The following is a 19,995-nucleotide window of genomic DNA, read 5'->3' as shown; positions in this document are numbered from 1 at the left end:
GGAAGTAGATCCAAGTGCAGGAAGTAGATCCAAGTGCAGGAAGTAGATCCAAGTGCCGTTTAATCCTCTAATAAAGTAACATGAAATCCACGGAGTAGTCCAAAAACACACGAGAAAACACAAAAGGGTAACATTAATATCCAAGATAACAAGAGATACACGAGGGCGTAACATAAACAACAATTGACAACAGATAACTGAACACAAGGGCTGTAAATACACAGATGCAGGGACAAACAGGAAATGAGACACAGGTGAAACCAGTTAAAGGGGTCACATGACACGGCTAAAACGAATATTATGGTTTGTTTTAGATGTAATGCAATGTGTATACTATTTAATGTTCAAAAACGCTGCCGTCATCTCCTCTCTGAAAGGCGCAGATTTTTAACAAAGCTCATGGCTCTGAAAAGCGAGGTATGCTATGATTGGCCAGTTCACCAGTGCGTAATGATTGGTGGAATACTGCAAGCGTGTGAGGGAAATGTAACGCCTCTTACCATATTTGGAACATCAGGTTCCAAAGAAATTGTACTGACAGGTACGCCCACTTACTTGCGTATACATTTGGGCGGTCTTAGTTAACTCATACCAGGAACTGATGTAGATTTGTGGGGGTGTGGCTACACGAGGCGTTTCAGGCAGGTCTGGGTGAGCATTCGCTTTTAGATAGAATGCATCTTTTGTTCCCACACTTTCATTTTTGCAATTTTACGTGTCTAATACATGCATGGGCAACTTACTTTATAACGCACCAAAGACACAGAAAAACACGTATTCGTGCCATATGACCCCTTTAACAATCACAAGACACAAGGTATGATGGGATATGGAGTCCTTACAAAACAGGTAGAAACACTGAGCCACATGGCGCCCTCAGGTGGAGAGCAGAGGTGGCAGCAACAGGGTGTAACTGGAATTTTATATGAAATGTCATCGTTTTTAATCTATTTTATTTTTAATGTATTATTATTTTCATTAAATTATATTATATTGATAATATAACATTATCATTATATTGTACAGTATTATATTATATTGTATAATATTAAATTATATTATATTTCTATTCATCTTTAGGTTAAAATTCAATGCTAAGTGGTTGCTAAGGAGTCCTAAGCGTTTTTTGTTTGGTTGCTAGGGTGTCTCAGATGGCTGTGTACTAGGCAATAGAACTCTATGAACAGAACTCCTCTCTATGATATCTGTGATATTTTGGTATCATCATATGGTTCGCCCATTAAAAAGAGTAACACACCTCTCCCCAAACCATATGACACCCTGGCAACCACCTTAAATGTCCTGGCAAGCACCCACCTCACCCTCACGATCACTTTTCACACCACCACAACACTCAGGTAAACACCCATAGCTCCCTGACATCATGATGGCAATCTTTCAACTCTTTTGTTTCATTTACCTCAGGAAATCAAAAGATTGAAAATTTGTAGTCTTCCTAGAATCTTCCAGCTCTGTCGATCTTCACACAAGCATTCGTTCCATCCTTCCGGCGGACGATTCTTCAGCGTCTGTTGCTACAAATAACCGCTTGATCCTTGCAGATGTTGTTCAAAAAGCCTGTGAGGAGCTTTTCTGCGGGGCTTCAGTCATTTCATGGATTTATTCTGCTGCATTCAGCTGATCTCTGTGAGAGATGAAGAGCAGAAAGTCGCTGTGGGCTTGTTTGCTCTTGACTTCAGTGAAGTTTGGGAAAAGCTCAGCTTATTTAGAACAGGCAAATACATACACGTCTAAAACTTTTTATAGACACCTATAGTGCAGTTTGATAGTGTTTATTATCTGCATTATTTGTAAATGGTTCAGCATCGACTGTCGTGAGATATTAATTCTTTATTATTTACATAATGCAGTTTGTTTTTTATGTGACTGTACTTGAGGAGGAAAACTTCCTGAAACTTTAAATTGTCTTACAATGGTTAAATCAGGTTAAACTTCTTCCCGCAGAATATAATTTCTTGCCTTTATGTGTGAAGTGAGAAGGTGAAAGAGAGTTTCTATAAATGTGAGACAAATTTTGACTCGCGCTGTGAAGTGTCAAAGGACGCACTCGTATCTGAGAGAACATTGCGTTTGCTGAAAATTTAGATGTAATTCAAAGCAATTACCCACCGACATAAAAGTCTGAGGATAAGTATTGATGTAGTTCAAAAGAATTGACTCAAAGGTGTGCATTGACCTGTCTGTCTGCATCTGTCTGTCTGTCTATCTGTGTGTGTGTTCAGTCCCGCCTCACATCACTCAGTTACGGAACGTGACGGCGGTGGAGGGAAGCGCTGCTATGATTTCCTGTACAGCTGAAGGTGAACCCGTGCCTGAGATCTCATGGAGAAGAGCCAGTGACGGACAGACATTCAAAGATGGAGATAAGGTGAAGAACACACACACACACCTCTGACCCTCCATGTCAAAATGGCAAACAGAGGTTTGAAAAAACGTGAGGGTGAAAGATCTTTTTCTGGGGTAAAGTGTTCCCTTAAAACCACTCGGTGGATTTGACAGTGATTCTTTTATAATCATCAGCACACGCAGCGTTTCTCATAATTGAGTCATTACAGGATTCAGATATTTGACAACTTCACAATGATGATCAAACTGTTTCACCTCATTTCACCTCATTCACTTCAACACAACAGCAGATCTGGCTCTCTAGCTTCCTCTGTCTGTCTGTTTGGCCTGGGTTCTCTCTGGCTAGCTATCTGTCTGTCCAGTTGACTGTCTATCTGTCTGTCTGTCTAGCTGTCTGTTTATCTAGCTAGCTATCTGTCTTGTCTAATTGTCTGTATGTCTGTCTGTCTAGCTATGTGTTTGTCTAGTTTTTTGTCTGTCTGTCTGTTTCCCTAGCTATCTGTCTTGTCTAGTTGTCTATCTAGCTGTCTGTCTGCTGTCTTTCTATCTGTCTGTCTGTTTAGCTGTGTGTCTGTCTGTCTGTTTCTCTAGTTATCTGTCCTGTCTAGTTGTCTAGCTGTCTGTCTGCTGTCTTTCTATCTGTCTGTCTGTTTAGCTATGTGTCTGTCTGTCTGTCTGTTTCTCTAGTTATCTGTCTTGTCTAGTTGTCTGTCTGCCTGTCTTTCTAGCTATCTGTCTGTCTGTCTAGCTATGTGTCTGTCTAGCTGTCTGTCTGTCTGTTTCTCTAGCTATCTGTCTTGTCTAGTTGTCTGTGTGTCTGTCTAGCTGTCTGTCAGCCTATCTAGCTGTCTGTCTGTCTGTCGTTCTGTCTGTCTGTCTGTTTCTCTAGTTATCTGTCTTGTCTAATTGTCTGTCTGCTGTCTTTCTATCTGTCTGTCTGTTTAGCTATGTGTCTGTCTAGTTGGTTGTCTGTCTGTCTGTCTGTCTGTCTGTACACTGTAAAAAAATTCCCTGTTAAATTACAGTAAACAACTGGCAGCTATATTTGCCAGCACATAGCTCTAATTTTACAGCATACCTGCTGTAATCTGCAACAACAGTTTATTACTGTAAAAGACATTATAATTTGCACAATATAATACTGTTATTTTACATGTATGCACTAGGCAGGCGCTTTTATCCAAAGCGACTTACATTGCATTATCCTATACATTTATATGTGTAATCCCCTGGAATCGAACCCACAACCTTGTGTTGTTAACGCAATGCTCTTACCACTGAGCTACAGGAAAGCTTTTAGAGTTCCTGTCAAGAGAAGAGAGGCGAGTCCAAGTCAGGTTGCAAGTCCTGAATGTTAATGGAACTGAATCAATATCACTTTTGTGCCCACAAAAATCACCATTATTGTGATCAGTGTTTGCTTTAGTTGGGCTTTTGACTCTTTTATTTTAATGTTAAATTAGTTTTCTTTGGCTGTTGTAGCTGTATTAAAATACAATCATTGGGTCAAAGCAAGCTTAGACAGAGGCTCACTTCTGTTTAATGATGAACTCGTTTTAAAGTTTGTCTTCTCTTGTTCACTGTCAATGTCAGTTCTCTGCTACTGGAGCATGAGCTTATAAAACACTGTGAATTTATTTAGGAATGAACAAATATAATCACAAACTGTTAAAACAGCTTAACGACTCAGACACACAAACACATGAAGAATCAGTGTATAAATCTCAACAATGGTGACAATCAACAAAAGAAAAATTCATGCTGCAATGCATGCTGGGTAACATCATAGTACAAAACTCATTCATGACTCCCAGCATGCATTGCAGTTGATCTGTTTATCTGAATTACTTTGATAATGCTCACCATGGTTGAGGTTTGTGTGATGAGTGTTGATGTCTAAGTGTGTCAGTAATATGTTTCGGTTTATTTTGTCGAAGTTCATGTGCATTTACAATTCAGAGCACTCAAACTAGTCATCAATTAATCAGTATTATTACTTTTTTATGATAAACGTCATATATTTAAATGTCATGTAACTTGTTTTTTAGCATTTCTGTCTTAGTGCACAAGCGTTCTTTCTGAAACACTATTACACCACTGAATAAGTAACTTTTCTGAAGCCGAGGATCAGGAGCCCAACTAAAGCAAACACTGATCACAATAATGGTGATTTTTGTGGGCACAAAAGTGATATTGATTCAGTTCCATTAACATTCAGGACTTGCAACCTGACTTGAACTCGCCTCTCTTGACTTGGGACTTGATTGGGACTTGAAAACAATAGGCTTGTTCGTTTGTTGTTGCGGCCTGTCGGCGCCGCAAGATCCGACAGGCGTATGACATCAAAGTACCGCGAGAGCGATTCGAAACCAAACATTTTATGGTTTTTCGAATGGCTCTCGCGTTACTTTGATGTCATTCGCCTGTCGGATCTTGCGGCGCCGCATCAAGTCGAACAAGCCTAATGACTTGGTCCCACCTCTAGTAATAAACAATTAATGGAAATCACAGCAGGAACACCAAAAGTTTTCCTGTAGCTCAGTGGTAAGAGCATTGCGTTAACAACGCAAGGTTGTGGGTTCGATCCCAGTGGTTTACACGTATAAATGTATAGGATAATAATAGGATAATACGATGTTAGTCGCTTTGGATAGAAGTGTCTGCCAAATACGTCAAATAACAGTATTATATTGTGCAAATTATAATGTCTTCTAGAGTAATAAACTGTTGTTGCAGATTACAGTAGGTATGCTGTAAAATTACAGCTATGTGCTGGCAAATATAGCTGCCAGTTGTTTACTGTATTTTTTTACAGTGTATGTATGTATGTCTGTCTGCCTGTCTAGCTGTCTGTCTGTCTGCCTGTCTAGCTGTCTGTCTGTCTGCCTGTCTAGCTATCTGTCTGTTTCTCTAGCTATCTGTTTTGTCTAGTTGTCTCTCTTGCTATCGGTCTGTCTGTCTTGCTATCTGTCTATCTGTTTAGCTATCTGCCTGTCTTTCTAGCTATCTGTCTGTCTGTCTAGCTATGTGTCTGTCTAGCTGTCTGTCTGTCTGCTTCTCTAGCTATCTGTTTTGTCTAGTTGTATGTCCGTCTGTCTGCCTGTCTAGCTGTCTGCCTGTCTAGCTATCTGTTTTGTCTAGTTGTCTGTCTAGCTATCGGTCTGTCTGTCTTGCTATCTGTCTATCTGTTTAGCTATCTGCCTCTCTTTCTAGCTATCTGTCTGTCTGTCTAGCTATGTGTCTGTCTAGTTGTATGTCCGTCTGTCTAGCGGTCTGCCGGTCTAGATGTCTGTCTGTCTGTTTCTCTAGTTATCTGTTTTGTCTAGTTGTCTGTCTAGCTCTCCGTCTGTATGTCTTGCTTTCTTACAGTTTTTCTATACTGTGTATTTGTCTGCCTGTCTGTCTATCTATCTGTCTGTCTGTCTGTCTTGCTATTTGTCTGTCTGTTTAACTATCTGTCTCTCTTTCTAGCTGTCTGTCTCTCTGTTTGTTTGTCTGTCTGTCTAGCTATCTGTTTGTGTGTTTGTCTGCCTGTCTTTCTTGCTACCCATCTGTCTATTTAGCTACTGTATCTGCCTCTCTTTTTAGCTGTCTGTCTCTCTGTTTGTCTGTCCATCTAGCTATCTGTCTGTCTGTCTGTTCGTCTAGCTATCTGTATCTATCTTTCTATCTAACTATTCATCCGTATGTCTATCTGTCTGTCTGTCGGTCTGCTGCTCTGTTGTCCTTCTGTCTTTTCCTCTCTGTGCTGTGGTTCTGTTGTCTCACAGAGATCTCAGTAGCATATCAAACAGTCAGGAAGCGTCAGCCCAAGGCGGACGGTGTCAGAGAGGCTATACACACACACACTCATTCACACAGACAGCGAGATACTGTTGGTCTGTACTCACCTCTTGTGTCTGCTTACTCTCCTGCTCTAAAATGTAATTTGTTTTTGAGGTCATAAAACAAGAAGATGAATTTGCTCCACAGAATAAGAAATACGATTCCGGCAATTGCTTTTATTAGCGGTTTATTAGATTCATTCAGTCGGAAATGTTTTTTTTTTTCAGTAAGCTCTGTTGTGTTTGTGTGCAGGGACTTTATATTCATGTACTTGTGTTCGCATGCATTGTCGCTGTTTGTGTATATGTGTATTTGAGTTCAAACGGCATTCAATGAATATATTAAGAGTGTTTGCTAAGGAAAGCATCTCTGTTATTATTGCTTATTCTTACAGTGAGCAAACAAACCCATTACTCCAGATATTAAACTTTAGCACGTTTCACGCTGTTCTTGTTACAAACATGAATGATACTCGCATCACTCTGAGAGGTTGTTGAGGAGATGACCTATTACCTTCCTCAACAATTGGATTTTCATGGTAAAAAGTAAGAGAAAAAAAATCTAATTGAAGTATTTTTGGAGGAAATGTCTAAATCCTGTCTGAAGACTGGGGATGACTTCTTTTAACTTGGGTTGCTATGCAATTTCCTAGCAACTGCACAGTAATACTCTAGTAACCCCTTTGCAATGCCCTAGCAACCCCCCAGAGCACCCTTAGCAGCTGCATAGCAACACCCTGGCAACCACCCACAATGCTATATGGAAGTGCCACGTTTAGCACAGGCAACAAAGCCCCCTAGTAACCCCATAGCAATATGCTCAAAACCTAGCAGTTGCCTAGCAACACCTTGGCAACCACCTGTAACCCTGTAGCAGTGTGACGTGTGTTTAGCAGATCCAAATACAGATGCTGTGTAAGCCTCGTTTTAACGTGTCAGTTTGTTTGTTGATTTCATATTGTGGAAAGGCCACAGGCCACTTTCGCTAGCTGAATAAAAACGAGTCTAATGCATTAGTGTGAATTGAAGGAAACCTTCAGGTCTCCAGTCAACAGTAATAGCCCTCGCCCCATAAAACACATGTCACAACGTGTTGTTAGGCAGTAAAGCTGGCCATCCAGACAATAAAGGGAAGGTGAAGCTAGAGATCGATTTCTCCGAGAGTAAGAGGAACGGTGATCATTAAAGTGGGCGTTAGGGGACGGACTCGTCCTAATACCTTTATATTTAAAGTCCCTGTCTTACTGCCACCACAGAGACCAAATGATATTATACTGTGGATTAGAAGAACAGGACTGCAGCTCTTTTTAAAGAACCAACATTCTTACTACGTTTTGATGCTTCGACACTCTTACTGTATGTTTATCTAATGTTATAGTTTATGTTCTATCTTGGCCGGACAATGATAACAAGGTGTCAGTAATGTAAATGAATTTGTTTGTTTTCGTTTAGAGTCAGGACGGCCGTGTGGAGGTACGCGGACGGCACGGGAAGTCCACGTTGACCATCAGCGGCGTGCGGCTCTCAGACTGGGGTCGCTTCGACTGCGAGGCCCTCAGTAGGATCGGAGGCCATCAGAAGAGCATGTTCCTGGATATTGAATGTAAGATTTGACATTTATATACCTCAGCGTCAAGTGACTCAATTATACTTCTGTTGAGAAGTCAAGTAAACTGGGTTGCTGATAATTCTCGTAAGGTCCTTGAATATTTTCTGAGGACTTTTCATCACCGTTTTTTATTTACTTTACTGGTCACAATAGTTATTTTACCCCCCAGTGTACAGAATTATTTTTGTTGGCCTGTGGAATTATTCTAGAAGAAACAACATCCATTGGGGCCAATTATGAAAGGAATAATTCCTCCGATTCTCGTTCTTGTCCAGACCTGCGACTCTGCATTTACTCAAATACCAGCTAATGGGTTTTCGGTACCAAATTAAAAATGACCTTCACGCATATTTCAACCGCGTCTTTGTTTATGGCTGTACTTATACTTGTGCTCAATTTATTTTATGAGCAACAAATTTCACATTCACACTGCCATCCAGCCACAAACTTCAAATTCGAAACAATGCAAAACATGCTCATTGAATCACACGTCTCATGAGTCATTTCAAGCGTTTATCGTACAGAACGCACGTCGCTGACCCTGACATCGTGAGGCGGCAGGAGCGTCGTCATGTCACCGGCTCAGCGTGGGGCGGGGTTCACGTCGGCAGGAGCCAACCAAGCGTTACTGTGGTGCTAATGAAGTCATTTATTTAGTGTGGGAGCTTCTCTCCGCACCCGCGCCGCTGCTCAGATGTGACGGAGGTCCCGGCATTAATCTCTGGAATGGAGGCTTGCTAGCAGCATTATGCAGGAGTAATGCCTTCATACTGTTGATGCCCTCAGCGCTTAAAACACAAGAGACATTCACACCACTCGCTGTTAAAGAACATTTGCCTGCATGTGTGTTTCTCACATGAAGAGTCATTAATGGTTGAGAAAGAGATTTGCTGGTGAAACACGTTTGCTTGGGTGTTTGTGAATCGCTGGATCTGTGAATTTTTTGCTTTAAGAAAAGAAACATTGCATTATTTGTGACGAGGGCCTGTTGATCATAAAGGGTGATATGTTAGTAACTTTCCCAGCTTAAAATGTTGATTTTGAGCATTTGGAGGGATATGCTGAAGTGATGAACAACCAAAAACATTCCGTTATACAATGCTGGAACCTCAATTCTTTTGGTTGGTGGTGTCATTTTTCTGATGTTTGATTGCATAAAATCTATGATAAATTTCTATATTTCATAAAATGCCACAAAATCTGTGGCCCCCTGGATCCATCTTGGGGCCCCCCAGGGGGCCACGGCCCCCAGTTTGAGAACCACTGCCTTAGCATACAGCTGCTATTCATTGTATTTCTCTCCAGAATAAGAATTTTTAAATGGAAAATTGTTATCAAGGGACATCTGGTTGAGTTGACACAGAATGACCCATACAATATGTAATACCTTATGAGCGCCCCCTTCATCCATTCATGATTGCGTTCCAGGAGTTACCGTGAGAAATAACAGATCAGGATGGCGGTAGTACCACGTCCCAAAATGTTTTGCCCGCCCTAACCTACCGTAACCCCATAAGCTGATATGGCTGAATAAATGCGTGTAAATGTAACTTTGTCTCTTATTAGATGCGCCAAAGTTCCAGACCAATCAGACCATCTTCTTCTCGTGGGAGGGAAATCCAGTGAACATCAGCTGTGACGCGAGGTCCAACCCTCCAGCGACGATGCTCTGGAGAAGAGATCGCTTTACCATCTCCAGCCAGGGGACGGGCAACATACAGATCCACACCGCAGAGGGCCGCTCCATTCTGGAGGTTCGCTAACATCACATGCGTTTAATATTTATGCTAGTGAACATGTTGAAAGACAACGACAATGCAGGAAAACCGATGTCTTTGTCCTGCATTCAAACACGTTATTATTGAACATTTATGAGGATATTATGTACTGTGAACTGATACCAGCTGGTTGTGTGTTTGTTTAAGAAGGATGAGAGTTTCACACTATTCCCGTTTCTCTTGAATAATTCACTTCACATGTTTATCCACAGGTCACTCCAGTGTCCGATAGGGATTTCGGGCGCTACAACTGCACAGCCAGAAACAACATTGGCGCTCGATACCAGGAGTTTATATTAGCACAGGCAGGTATGTGTTCACCTTCAATAACCTCGAGAGGAGAACGTGAATAAGTCTTGGTGAATTTATACTGTCTACCTGACGTTAAAACCCGAATGAAATCCCACATTCACCATCCTATATTGAGTCACATGCAATAGAGACGCTTCTCCACGTTTATTCTTCCTTCTTATTACATTATAGAAATAAAATGTTTGATTTTAGAACGATTCTGAGTTTTTTCTTTTATTTGTGTTCTTCAAATTAGTGTAATCGAATAGGTGGCTGTAATATTTTAGTGATGCGTCAGGCATCCATGATGATACTGTGTATCCTTCATTTAACCGCAGTTAATTTTCTGTGTAAGGTGATTTACTAGAGAGCTCACTAATATACCAGAGTACAGCGTTCATTTACTCTAGAGCTCTTTAATATCCCATAAAGATTTAGTTCATCTACATCACAAGAAAATATCGCACGCACACAAATTAACTCGCACACACTACTCTTAACAGACACATACACGCACACACACTCTCTGTGTCTAGTTAAGAACAACACATTTGTAGACCTAATTTAGCCAGTATATCTAATATTTCTGTATAACGTTTATTTTGCATATGCCATGTACACTTATGAGCACTTTTAAGCATGTTTTTTACATTATTTTAAAGGGACAGTTCACCCAAAAATGACATTTACTCACCCTCAGATTGTTCAAAACTTGTATAAATGTCTTTGTTCTGCTGAACACAGAGGAAGATATTTGGAAGAATGTCAGTAACCAAACAGATCTCATTCCCCGTTTACTGCCATAGTAGGGAACATAAATACTATGGGAGTCAATGGGGGATGAGATCTGTTTGGTTAGTGGGGATATGAATCCCATCTAAAGTACGTATTTAACTGTATTTTTTTATGGAGTGTCTATTTACACAGAGTACAAACAGCCCGCCTTGTTGGCAGAGACTATTTGCACCAGCTCCACCCACCAATATGTGATTGGAATAGAGAAAGCGTAAGAACGACGCCATTTCAAACAGTGTCTCCAGTGGCGTAAGGTGTAAAGTCTGTAGCCAGGGTTCTAATCCACCTCTCGCTGAAAACGCTCGATTACTTTTTCTATTACATTACAGATCATAAAGGCATTTGTTTTCAATCAAATTGATTTAAGACTTAAAATTCATTTTTATTCATAAGGTTTAGGGGTAGGTGTAGGGCTTTAATATCTCAATAAGTTGCCATCGTTTTAATAATTTTTATAAATATAATGCACAACAATACTGAGGTGCAAATAGTAACGTTATCTGCCACTGTACTACGTATATAAGTACCAATAGCATCTAACTACTATTTCTACTTAATCCAAAGAAAGTACAGCTATTTTCGGTTAGTGTAAATCGCACATCGCTAAGAAATGCTGCTATTTTCACTTAGTGTAAACAAAATCTACTGCTATTTTCAATTAACGTAAATAGCATCTATTGCTATTTACACTTAGTGCAAATAACCGCTTCCATGTTTTTATGCACAGTCATCATTAATTGATGACATTTTGAATTTGATTTGAAGCGACACTTGAGAAATTGAGGATAATGCCATTTCCTCCTGCCTCCGTCCTCACTTCTTTTCTTCTTTGGGCGTCCTTCCCTCAAATCCTTAAGAGGTGGAGCTAAGACGTGAAGGAAACGAAAAGGACGTTGTGATAATTGAGAAGTTCATAACACAAAAATACGTGTTGTTATTTAACAAATGAGATTAAATTTAAAAGATTTAAAAGTAACACAAAATGTACTAGATTGGAGGATTTAATATAACACAACAACATTTACTATTAACAAATAACCACAGTTAACCACAAAACGAAACATTGTAACATTTCTGGGAGATCTACTGTACTGTATATATCACTTTTCAATGTAATAATTTACTTTTTATTACATTTTTTTATTTAATATTTATAATAAATTATATTTTTATATATAATAATTAATATTAAAATAACTAAAGTGTCAATACAAAAGAAGTTAAGGGTCGGGTATACTTGACTTTCCGACTTTCCGTCTCGCACACAAACGTGTCCGCACAGCTTCTTGAGCATACTCAATCGTGGATAAATGCGGATAGACGGGTTCGACGCATGCGCAGTATGTCACGGAGCGGACTCGGCGGATTCAACATTTTTCGCGCATGCGCTGTTGCACGCGTTCCGTCTGCGCGGTCTCAAAAAATGGGCTGCGCGTGAACGGGGTGTGCGGATGACTGCGGACCCTCCTGATGACGAAAAATTACGTCATGCGGGGCGGCCGGACTATACTTTTGCCTTTACTGTTTTTGTGTGTGTCTACGATATGATGACGTTAGACTTTTAGACTTTTCTACGATATGATGATCGATTTTTTACGAAATCAAACATGGTTTTTACCTGCCAGACGATTCAACTGGAGGAACACAATCTCATTGATTTCAATGGAGTGAACCAGAGGTAGATCTAAGAGCAGAACATCATTGACAAGCAAACCTCACATTTTCTTCAGTGAATGTAAAACTGGAGTTGAATGATGCATCAAGACGCTGCACACGTACCGCGTGTGAAGGAGAGAGCGGTTATGTTTATGTGTTTTGGCAGGTCAGGCTCTTGTGGGTTGGTGCTGGTTTGTCAGATAACAGGAAGAGTTCTGATGAATATGATGTCCTGTCTTACGTTTGTGTGTGAATGAAAGAGAGAAGATTGTGTATGTTTGCATCCAGCACTTATTTCTCAAATTTTACTTACATTTTTCTTGATAAACAGAAGCTTCAACACCTATTTTGACAGAAGCTTCGAAGTCACAGTTGGTTTTGTGGACACCTTTGGTTAAAACATGACGTTCTGTTACAGATGTTCCTTCGAATCCGACCTCCGTCAGACTGACCGCCATATCCCAACGTCTCGCCACCGTGACCTTCATGAAGCCCGACTCACACGGAGGTGTTCCCATCAGCTATTACATCATCCATTACAAAGACATAAGCTCACCCGATTGGAGGACAGTGAGATCACATGGAGTTCAGAGTGAGTGTTTTATTTGAACTTTGTCTTGTGTTTTAGGCTCAGGTGTGTTTTTAAAGGGACAGTTCACCTTAAAATATCTGTTCTGCCATCATTAATCACCCTTACTCGTGCAGAACACAAAAGAAGATATTTTGAAGAACGTGGGGAACCAAACAATTTGGGACCCCATTGACTTCCATTGTATAGACAAAAGACATTTCTCAAAATATCTTCTTTTGTGTTCCACAAAAATAAGAGGCATATACAGGTTGTGAATGACACGAGAGTGAATAATGATGATTTTTGGGTGAACTATCCCTTTAAAATTCTTTAAGAAGAAAAATACAGCACTACAGTAGCATGTTTCGGTCACGTGGCGATCTCTTGACTTTTCTTTGGAGAAATTCTCCCTTCATATCTTATTGATGTCTTCGAGAAACAGTACGTTCAATATTTTTTCTTTGCCGGCTGCATAAGGGAAACGCTTTAGAAATAAAAACACACTTCCTCTAAACTCCATTATCACGTATTGCTGGATTGTGATGTGTTGAGAATGATCCTGCTTTGTTTTGGTGCGACCAAAGCACATTTTCACTGGCTGAAGCCGCACTAGAGATAATGAGTTTAAACACTTTGATCATTAAACGTATTTTGTCGTCGTAGTGGTCGTTCAATGATTTCTCTTTTGTGCATTAAGAGGTCATTAGCCAACACACCGAACAAAGCAATAACATTCCTTCTCAAAGCAAGGAACAAATAGAAACCTTTAAGCGTGGGAAGTTTTACGGCTCAACTTCAAATCACAATCCTGCAGGGCTTCCAAGAAAATAAAGCCATGCGTGTGGAGAGGTCAGCACCAGACCTCCAAAATATTTCTTCTCTGCTCGCTGCTGGAAAAACTCAAATAGGAGCGTAATGACTTCGATTACATCCGCATATTCTTTGTGGATCTTTAATTAAGAGCTCAATGTTCTGTGACTGCGCTCATTAAGCACAATAACGCCGGCCCGTCGAGTCGGTTCATTTGTATTACTGCTTTCTCATGGAAATTAACTAATGGAATCATTTGCAGGGTCACGGTCTCAGACGTGCTGTCATAATACTGTGATGTAATTCCCTTCCTGATGCATTTCATAGAATAGACAGAAATACACGAACCTTTCGATAGGCCTATATAGATCGTAAAAAATGAAAGAATATCGTGGTAACACTTTACAATAAGGTGCTATTTGTTAACAATTATTTAATGCATTAGCTAACATGAACTAACAACGAACAATACTTCTACAGCATTTATTAATATTACTACATGTTAATTTCAGCGTTTATAAATAAATTATTAAAATCAAACGTTGTCACTGTTAACATTAGTTAATGCACCATGAACTAACATGAATAGCTGTATTGACATGAACTAACATTAACAAGGATTAATAAATGCTGAAAAACGAAATTGTTCATTGTTAGCTAATGTTAGCTAATGCATTTACTAATGTTAACTAATAGCACCTTATTGTAAAGTGTTACCAATATCGTTTTTGGATATGAACGACACCAGGGTGAATAAATGGTGACAGAAGTTTCATTTTGCTTTAATGCTCATGTATGAAAGAAAGTCGATGGCGTATGTTAGTCTGTTTGAAACTTCAGGTTGGATAAAAGTGGATGGCTGACTCTTTTTGTTCTGTCCCAGCTACAGTCGTCCTGGCTAACCTGGAGCCCAACACCACGTATGAGGTGAGGGTGGCGGCGGTGAACGGAAAGGGTCAGGGAGAGTTCAGCCGCACGGAAAGCTTCCAGACGCTTGCCATACGTAAGACCGTCCTTCTCTGATCTCTTTCTTGCTCGTTCTGCATCTTCATCATCGGCTGGACGTAGCAGGTTGTTCGGTTGCCGTGGCGATTTTTGGTTGGCCGTGCATGATGTGAATTTCTTCGGAACTCGATGCACTATTGCAGTGAACATGCTCTTTTCATCAAGTCTAAAATCGCGTCTAATAATATTAATGCAGCTTATTGCCGTTTCTAACGAACTTTATAGTTGAAAGTGTGTTGGTGGAGATGTCCTCTGTTTCCCGCAGGCGAGCCGAGTCCTCCTACAGTACACGGACAGAGAGGTGTCGGGAAAGCCTACAGACTCGGTCTGATCAAACAGGATGACGGTGGAATGCCCATCGTGGAGTACATCGTGAAGTACAAGACGGTGAGAGAACCGTGATCACAGAGGAACGTGTGGTCTAGATCCTAAAATGGCTTAGGAGAAATAAAATGACAAACGGGACAATAAATAGAGTGCATAATAAATGACTGAAGAAGTCAAACAGTGTGGATTTAGGTCAATTTGATGAGGAATGTTTGACATCTTTTATGATGTTGACTTTTGATTGCAGACTTAACAAATGTGAGCTTATTGTTGCGATCTCTTCTGAAACTCTAATGGAGACACTCATGAGTTCGCCTCGCATATAATAACTGGTGATTGGGGACGGATATAATGCGTATTTGGCGTGCTGTCCCGGGGAGAGGGCTCTGAGCTCGGTAGTTCCTCCGAACTCGGAGCGCCCGCCCCTTAATACTGTACTACTACTACTAATAAAAATATATTGTTTTTTTATGAATAATTACCTTTATACGTTTTCTTATTTTTATCCTATTTTTAATAATAATAATAATAACGGTTAAGTATTGTTATTATTAGTATTATTATTACTAATATATTGTTCATAACTCTTAATATTTGTATTCTTCTAATAACAGTAATTTTATTATTATTAATAGTATTCTTGCTATTATTTAAAATTAAATAATTATGAGTATATTTTATGAACAATTTGGCCATTTATCGTGGGTTTAAAGTGTTTAACTACATTGCAGTAGTAGAATTTTTATACCATGATAAACTTTTGTGATTTTTAACATTGCCTCGCTGAAATGGTTCCTAATGTGAATAGCAAAACACACAGTTTTCATTCATGAAGACATAAGATCACAGTAGAAGCGAGACTGTGTGTTCTTCTCATCTGATCTGCCTGTAAAGCCGAAGCATGCAGTGGATTTAAAGGCTTGAGTTGATATCGAATGGGATTATAAACTTGATTTCACATGCTGTGCATTTGGAGAGGAATCCGCGGGGTTCAGTCAGCGGTGATGTCAGTTGGTGTGTCTGGCAGGAGTGGTGTGGGTGGCTGAATGGGAAATGTTCTCGGGGAAAATCGTGTGTACAGTGAGTCTGTGGGCTGAGAAAGCGCTCGTGCTGCGACCTCGTTTGCTAAAAGAATAAGAGAGACGCTTTAAAGAAAGAGGCGGAACGCTCCGACATTCCTTCATTCTCCACAGATGAACTGCAGGGGGGAATTGGGGAGGAATTTGACTTTAGATCGTGGCTTTGAGGAACGGAGAAGTGATTGTTTGGCTTAATACGCACGTGTTCACGTTAATATTGCGCATGCTCGCGTGTTCTGATGAATCTTACACACCTGTCAGAAACATGTCCAAGATGCATTTCATCTTGAGATCAAAGCAAAGAAATTGTGTTTGCATAAAAAATGAAAATTAGGAGTTTTTGTATTGTGACCTGTTTCTTTAGAACATTTCCAAACCAGGTCTTATTGAGTTCTTAATCCTGTGATTTGAAAACATTAAAAAAAAATGTTTCAAATAGTGTAAATATCTGATAATGAACAGAATACTAAGATTTACAAACAGCTCCAAAGTGATTCCTTTTATTCATTTTGTTGTAATTTGTGGTTTTTCAGCTAAAGATGTCGATGTCAGAAGGAAATCAGGTTGATACAAATATAGGAGTTTCTGTCACAGCAATTTCAGCCCCACCATCATCATCATCTGCTTATAGAAGGAAAGCAACACAAGATTGTGTTGGAAAATGAAGATTAGATGAAAGTATTATCTCTCCGGGCCAATGAAAGTTGCCTTCCCGCAATGACTTTAGAAACTTTCCCTAAACTTTCAGGGATTTGTTTCTGCCTGCTGAAAATCTGCAAAGGATAATGGGAAATGAAATCTCTTTCAAGTGCTTTGCTAAAACGCGGCGATAGAAAAGCAGATTGAAGCGCCTGATTGTGTTGATCTTCTCCTGTGACCGACAGGCCCGGTGACGGACGGAATCGGTTTAAAAAAGATCATATTTGCGGTCGTATTAGATCACACGGATCGTGAGTGTTTGGAAAGTGCCAAGAAGAAATGAAATGGAGACGATTGAAATCCCTTTCAATCAAACATGATATACAGTTTGATTATTCTGCCAAAATCCATCCGTTATTATTGGCTTGGTTCATTGTGATTTTGTTGGATTTGGGCGATCTCTGTATTCAGCAGTCATGTTTTTGCGATCTGTTTGCAGGAAAAGGAGGAGCAGTGGATGACGAAGTTGGTTCCCGGCGTGAACGACGTCGCCGTGTTACAGCCGCTTCAATGGAACACGCGATACAACGTGGAGATCACGGCACGCAATCTGAAAGGCCTGTCGGAACCCACCTTCTTCCAGTTCCTCATGCCTCAGAAACCAGACATCACAGGTACACGCGTGTCCTCCGTGATAAACCCTAGATTTAATGGAGTTTCATTCTTTAGACCGGTGATTCTCAAAGCAAAGATATCCACATGCAGGTCAAGTCAAGTGCATTAGCACAAACCCAAAATCTCCTGCTTTCCCCTCACTACATACTTGGTGTACATATTATGTAAATGAGGATGTGTAACGCACCTTGTTTTATTAAACCGGGTCATGGGTTTTTCCAAACTTTAGAAACGTATTGCTATTCAGAGCTGAGTTCTGCGGATGTTCTCAGCGGCTCAAATGTGTCAGATAAAAACAGAAATGTTCAAGTGATGTCACGCCACATCAGGGATGGCATCGGGTCTCCAGGTAGAAAGAGATGAGACGCCTCCAGCGTATCTGAGCCGCTGTGTCCGAGACTTTAGCACGAGTGACCAAACATCAAATGCGGCGGAGCGCAGTGGTTTGATCTGAGATGTCGTTTGAAGAGGATTTCTGTCTTCAAGAAATGGCCAGCAGTTACACGTGTGCCGCCCTGACCTCACTTCATAAAACAAACATAGCCTGTTTCTCTGGAAGTGTGTCAAGTCATAAACTGGTAAATCTCATCGGAAACACAGACGGGCAGTTCTATCAGAACCACTTCCGTCAAAGATTTAAAATGTGACTTCATACAGTTAATACAATACAATTTTTTATTTAAAAAAACATAATTGCAGTACAAACAAATTGCTGCTGTATGATTTTTAAAATACTTAAATCATGTATTTTTATGTTTATACAATTGAAGTAAATATAAATACAGTATATACCTAAATGTAAATATTCTAAATATAAATATCTTATATATCATCAGTTTGGTCTTTAGACATTTCATCAAATTTCTTAAAGAAAACGCAGCTGAAAATATAGAAATATTATTTGTTCCGTTTTAGTTGTTTTCATTCATTTCCTGTTAATAACTTTCATTCCTTGACTTGAACTTTTTTCACTTTACTGCAGATCATTTGCAAGTTTTCAAAAATATATTTTCACATATTATTTAGGCCTAGATTTCATATTGATAATAATAATAATTTTAGTTTGTGTGCATTCATATTTTTTTAAATAGTTCATATTTATAAAATTTAAATGAGTATAAATGTATAAATTAAATATAAATTAATATAAATTGTTAAACAATAAATATATATATATGTAAATTGAAATCTTATAAATATATTATATTAAATACTATTATTATAATATTATATCATATATTATGTCACGGTTCAGAAACACTCGGATTCAATTGCGGGAACAAAACAAGACTTTATTAGGTGATGACCCACCGAAGTGCGCCAAAAAGGTTCAAACAAAGGTTCAAAGGAGAGTCAGATAGCCCGGACTGACTACGAGGCCAACTGGGAGACCCAGCATACGGCAGCGTCAGCAGAGGTGTTAGGTGGGCGTCAGTGTCGACAGAGGTGAAGGGTAGGATGACCACCGTGGGAGCGTGGAGCGCCGCGTTGACCCTCCGTGAATCTCGGCCGCCTCCTCGAGCGGACCGGCAGCCGGGGACTGACGAGAAGACGAAGCGGTGGCCCTCCAAGGACTGACCCAGGCGGTGAGTACGGTACGGGTAAAGCTGGAGCGGTGAGCAATCCTCAAGGATGTGGGGGTGACAAAACTTTAACCAAAATATAATCCAAGAAATATGAAAAAACAAACAAGACCTTTATCCACACGAGACGACACGACAAGACAAGACAAGGGTAATCTTATGACCTGAATACTAAGTCAAGACAAGACTGGGCAGTACTGGAGAGTTAAAGCTCAGAGCACGAAAGCAACTTGAGTTAACGATAGTACAAGGGTAGTGAGGAGTGAAAGAGAATAAATAGGGAGAACTTAATGATCACCAGGTGAAAACACTGAGAGCTAACAAGGGCTGATGAGTAGCAACAGGTGTATCACATGTTCGGGCATGACACGCACACACACACACACAACGAGGACAAACAAACAGTGCTAACCTCAGATCCCGACAGTACCCCCCCCTCCACGAACGCCCCCCGGCGGTCTAGGAGGGGACTCACCTCGTCTCCGATGGAGATCCACGATCAGCGAGCGGTCCAGGATATCCCGGGACGGCACCCAGCTCCTCTCCTCTGTGCCATAGCCCTCCCAGTCCACTAGATATTGAAACCCCCTACCCCGCCGACGCACGTCCAGGAGTCTCCGGACCGAGTAGGAGGGAGCGCCATCCACAAGACGTGGTGGGGGGGGAGGAGGTCGGCTGCAGGCAGGGTTGAGGGTGGAAGAAGCAACAGGTTTAACCCGAGACACATGAAAAACCGGGTGGACCCGACCAAGGGAGGGAGGAAGTCTGAGCCTGACAGCCACCGGATTAACCACCTTGGTGATGCGAAATGGCCCAATGAACCTGGGTGCCAGCTTGCGGGAAGGCACCCGGAGAGGCAGGTCCTTGGTAGCGAGCCACACGCGTTGACCACACACATAGGTAGGGGGAGAGAACCGGTGACGGTCGGCCGCTGCTTTGATACGTCTTGAGGTTCGGGCCAACCCCTCTCTGGCTCTCCGCCAGGT

General features: G+C 40.7%; 1 protein-coding gene across 5 annotated transcripts in view; it reads left to right on the top strand.

Moving 5' to 3' along the window:
• Positions 1 to 19,995, top strand: part of LOC130553005 (neural cell adhesion molecule 2-like) — a 169,621-nt gene that overhangs the window by 131,981 nt on the left and 17,645 nt on the right. For 4 of the 5 annotated variants that reach the window (XM_057331736.1, XM_057331734.1, XM_057331737.1 and 1 more), the window contains exons 8-15: positions 2,244 to 2,389; positions 7,644 to 7,794; positions 9,367 to 9,554; positions 9,791 to 9,887; positions 12,739 to 12,912; positions 14,585 to 14,704; positions 14,972 to 15,093; positions 17,251 to 17,425. In XM_057331736.1, coding sequence (XP_057187719.1) covers positions 2,244 to 2,389; positions 7,644 to 7,794; positions 9,367 to 9,554; positions 9,791 to 9,887; positions 12,739 to 12,912; positions 14,585 to 14,704; positions 14,972 to 15,093; positions 17,251 to 17,425 — 1,173 coding nt within the window. The remainder of the gene's footprint in view (positions 1 to 2,243; positions 2,390 to 7,643; positions 7,795 to 9,366; positions 9,555 to 9,790; positions 9,888 to 12,738; positions 12,913 to 14,584; positions 14,705 to 14,971; positions 15,094 to 17,250; positions 17,426 to 19,995) is intronic. The other variant, XM_057331735.1, reaches the window with a different exon arrangement.

Source organism: Triplophysa rosa, linkage group LG4 (genome assembly GCF_024868665.1).
Source record: "Triplophysa rosa linkage group LG4, Trosa_1v2, whole genome shotgun sequence".
Lineage (NCBI taxonomy): Eukaryota > Metazoa > Chordata > Actinopteri > Cypriniformes > Nemacheilidae > Triplophysa > Triplophysa rosa.
This window is presented reverse-complemented; position numbering and strand designations above follow the sequence as displayed.